This window comes from Pterocles gutturalis, unplaced genomic scaffold (assembly GCF_000699245.1).
Source record: "Pterocles gutturalis isolate BGI_N339 unplaced genomic scaffold, ASM69924v1 scaffold5537, whole genome shotgun sequence".
Lineage (NCBI taxonomy): Eukaryota > Metazoa > Chordata > Aves > Pterocliformes > Pteroclidae > Pterocles > Pterocles gutturalis.
The window spans coordinates 13,575-15,942 of record NW_010107730.1 but is presented as its reverse complement, the minus strand read 5'-3'; the positions used below and the strand labels follow the sequence as shown (position 1 = coordinate 15,942).

Here is a 2,368-nt window from a genome sequence, read left to right as displayed (position 1 = left end):
ATGTATCAAAAACAAATGTTTTTTCTGGATTTAGCCATTATCTTTCTTCTCCCTTTCATCCCCTCTCCTCAGTTACACAATCTTACTCCTTAGAGAAAGACAAATTATGTTTTTTAACTAGATCTTATTTGCTGTATATTTGTTATATATTTTGAAATTGTTTTTTTCCATCTAGTTTTCAAAAAAGTTTGCCAGTTCTGTTCAGACAACTCTTAGCATACTGTCATATAGAATGAGCTTTTGCAGAGGAGCTAACATCTAATTTTTTATTTTTTTTTTTTAGCTGTCCTCTGGGTTAATCATTGAATTCTCTGATAATGGCACGGATGAGATTGGTTCAGGTGACTACGGAGACTATGGAGAGCCATGCTTCCAGCATGAGAATGCTGACTTCAACCGGATCTTCTTGCCAACAATCTACTCCATCATCTTCCTAACAGGAATAATCGGCAATGGATTGGTTATTGTTGTTATGGGCTACCAGAAGAAACAAAGAAGCATGACTGATAAATACAGGCTGCACCTCTCTGTGGCTGACCTCCTTTTCGTCATCACCTTGCCATTCTGGTCTGTGGATGCGGCCATAAGCTGGTACTTTGGGAACATTCTGTGTAAGGCAGTTCACGTCATTTACACAGTCAACCTCTATAGCAGTGTCTTGATTCTGGCCTTTATAAGTTTAGATCGTTACCTGGCAATAGTCCATGCTACCAACAGCCAGCGACCACGAAAGCTGTTGGCTGAGAAGGTGGTTTATGTAGGCGTGTGGCTACCAGCTGTGCTTTTGACAGTGCCTGATATAATTTTTGCCGGTACTAGTGAAGTAGAAGGAAAGTATCTGTGTGATCGCATGTACCCTCATGAAAACTGGATGATTTCTTTTAGATTTCAGCATATCTTGGTAGGACTTGTCTTGCCTGGTCTAATAATCCTGACTTGCTATTGTATTATAATATCTAAGCTGTCGCATTCCAAAGGCCACCAGAAGCGCAAAGCCTTGAAGACAACAGTTATCCTCATCCTCGCCTTCTTTGCCTGCTGGCTGCCATACTATATCGGCATCAGCATCGACACGTTCATCTTGCTGGGAGTCATCAGACATCGTTGCAGCTTGGATACGATAGTGCATAAATGGATCTCCATCACCGAAGCCCTGGCATTCTTCCACTGTTGCCTGAATCCAATTCTGTATGCCTTCCTGGGTGCCAAATTCAAAACATCAGCACAAAATGCCTTGACATCAGTTAGCAGAGGATCAAGCCTCAAGATTCTTTCAAAAAGCAAACGTGGGGGACATTCTTCTGTTTCGACAGAGTCCGAGTCTTCAAGTTTCCATTCCAGCTAACGCTGCTCCTTGTCATCGTTTTATAAACAGACACTTTAAAGTTGCGCAAGATTTCAGAAAAACAAGACTGACCATAATGTACAGATTTATTTACAGCTGGAATTTTATATTGTTTCTTCTAGTCTCTGTGAAGTTTAATTGACTTATTTATATAAAAAAAACTTTCGTATTGATGACAAACTGTCTAGGCAGGTCCTGTGGACAAGTGGTTAGTTCACAAAAGTTTTAGTATTGTCTGTATGTATAGATACGTGAACTAAACACTTCTGGATTGTAGCAAGTTGACTGTTAAAAGTTTTGAAAATACTTCTCTGTTGTTTATATGTAAATGTTTTGAGTGTTGCTGTTAAATTCTTAAAAAATTAGTCTGGAGATTTTTACCTTCCTACAAGATGTTTGGTTTACAATAGCTTAACTCTGCTGTAGAAATGGCACTTATAACCAAAGCCTCCTCTGTTATATGCTAGGGTTTTTTTTTTTTCCCCCATTCTCAGTCATTGATGGTTTGCAAAATGTTCTGTTCAAAGTAAATAAAAGTATATGGCAAAAAGTTATTTTGAGTGGTATTTTTGTTTCTGGTTAAATGTTTTTCCCAAAGCTTTTATTTACAATTCTCAATGCACAATAATTTCTTTGAAAATTGCAGGGCTCTTGTATGAAAAGCAGGAAAATGAGTTTCAGTACATGTTGATTGTTCAGTTGACACCTGTGAGTTCTAAGTCTTTTTTTTTCACCAGAATACACTTATTCCAGTTAACATTATTTTTAGAATGACTTAAACTATGGCTTCAAACAAATAACTTTTTGAGAGCAGTTTCACATGTTAATAGTAATCAAAAGTAGTTGGATCAAAGCCATTTTGCTATTTGACATTGCATTTGGACTAGAAATAGTTATTGGTGTGTATCTCCTCCATGGAAGAGAAATGATTTTTCTCTATGGAGCTTTCCCTATCCTGTCTACATACAGATTTTCTTAATATAATCTGATCTTAACATTCTTTTTAAAAATACAGAAAGTGTA

General features: G+C 37.3%; 1 protein-coding gene across 1 annotated transcript; it reads left to right on the top strand.

Moving 5' to 3' along the window:
- Window positions 1–283: 283 nt before the first annotated feature.
- Window positions 284–1,885, top strand: CXCR4 (chemokine (C-X-C motif) receptor 4; the record flags this gene model as incomplete). The annotated part of the gene is made up of 1 exon (XM_010088200.1): window positions 284–1,885. A coding segment is annotated over one exon (1,062 nt), but the record flags the coding sequence as incomplete, so codon positions are not given.
- Between the last annotated feature and the right edge of the window lie 483 nt (window positions 1,886–2,368).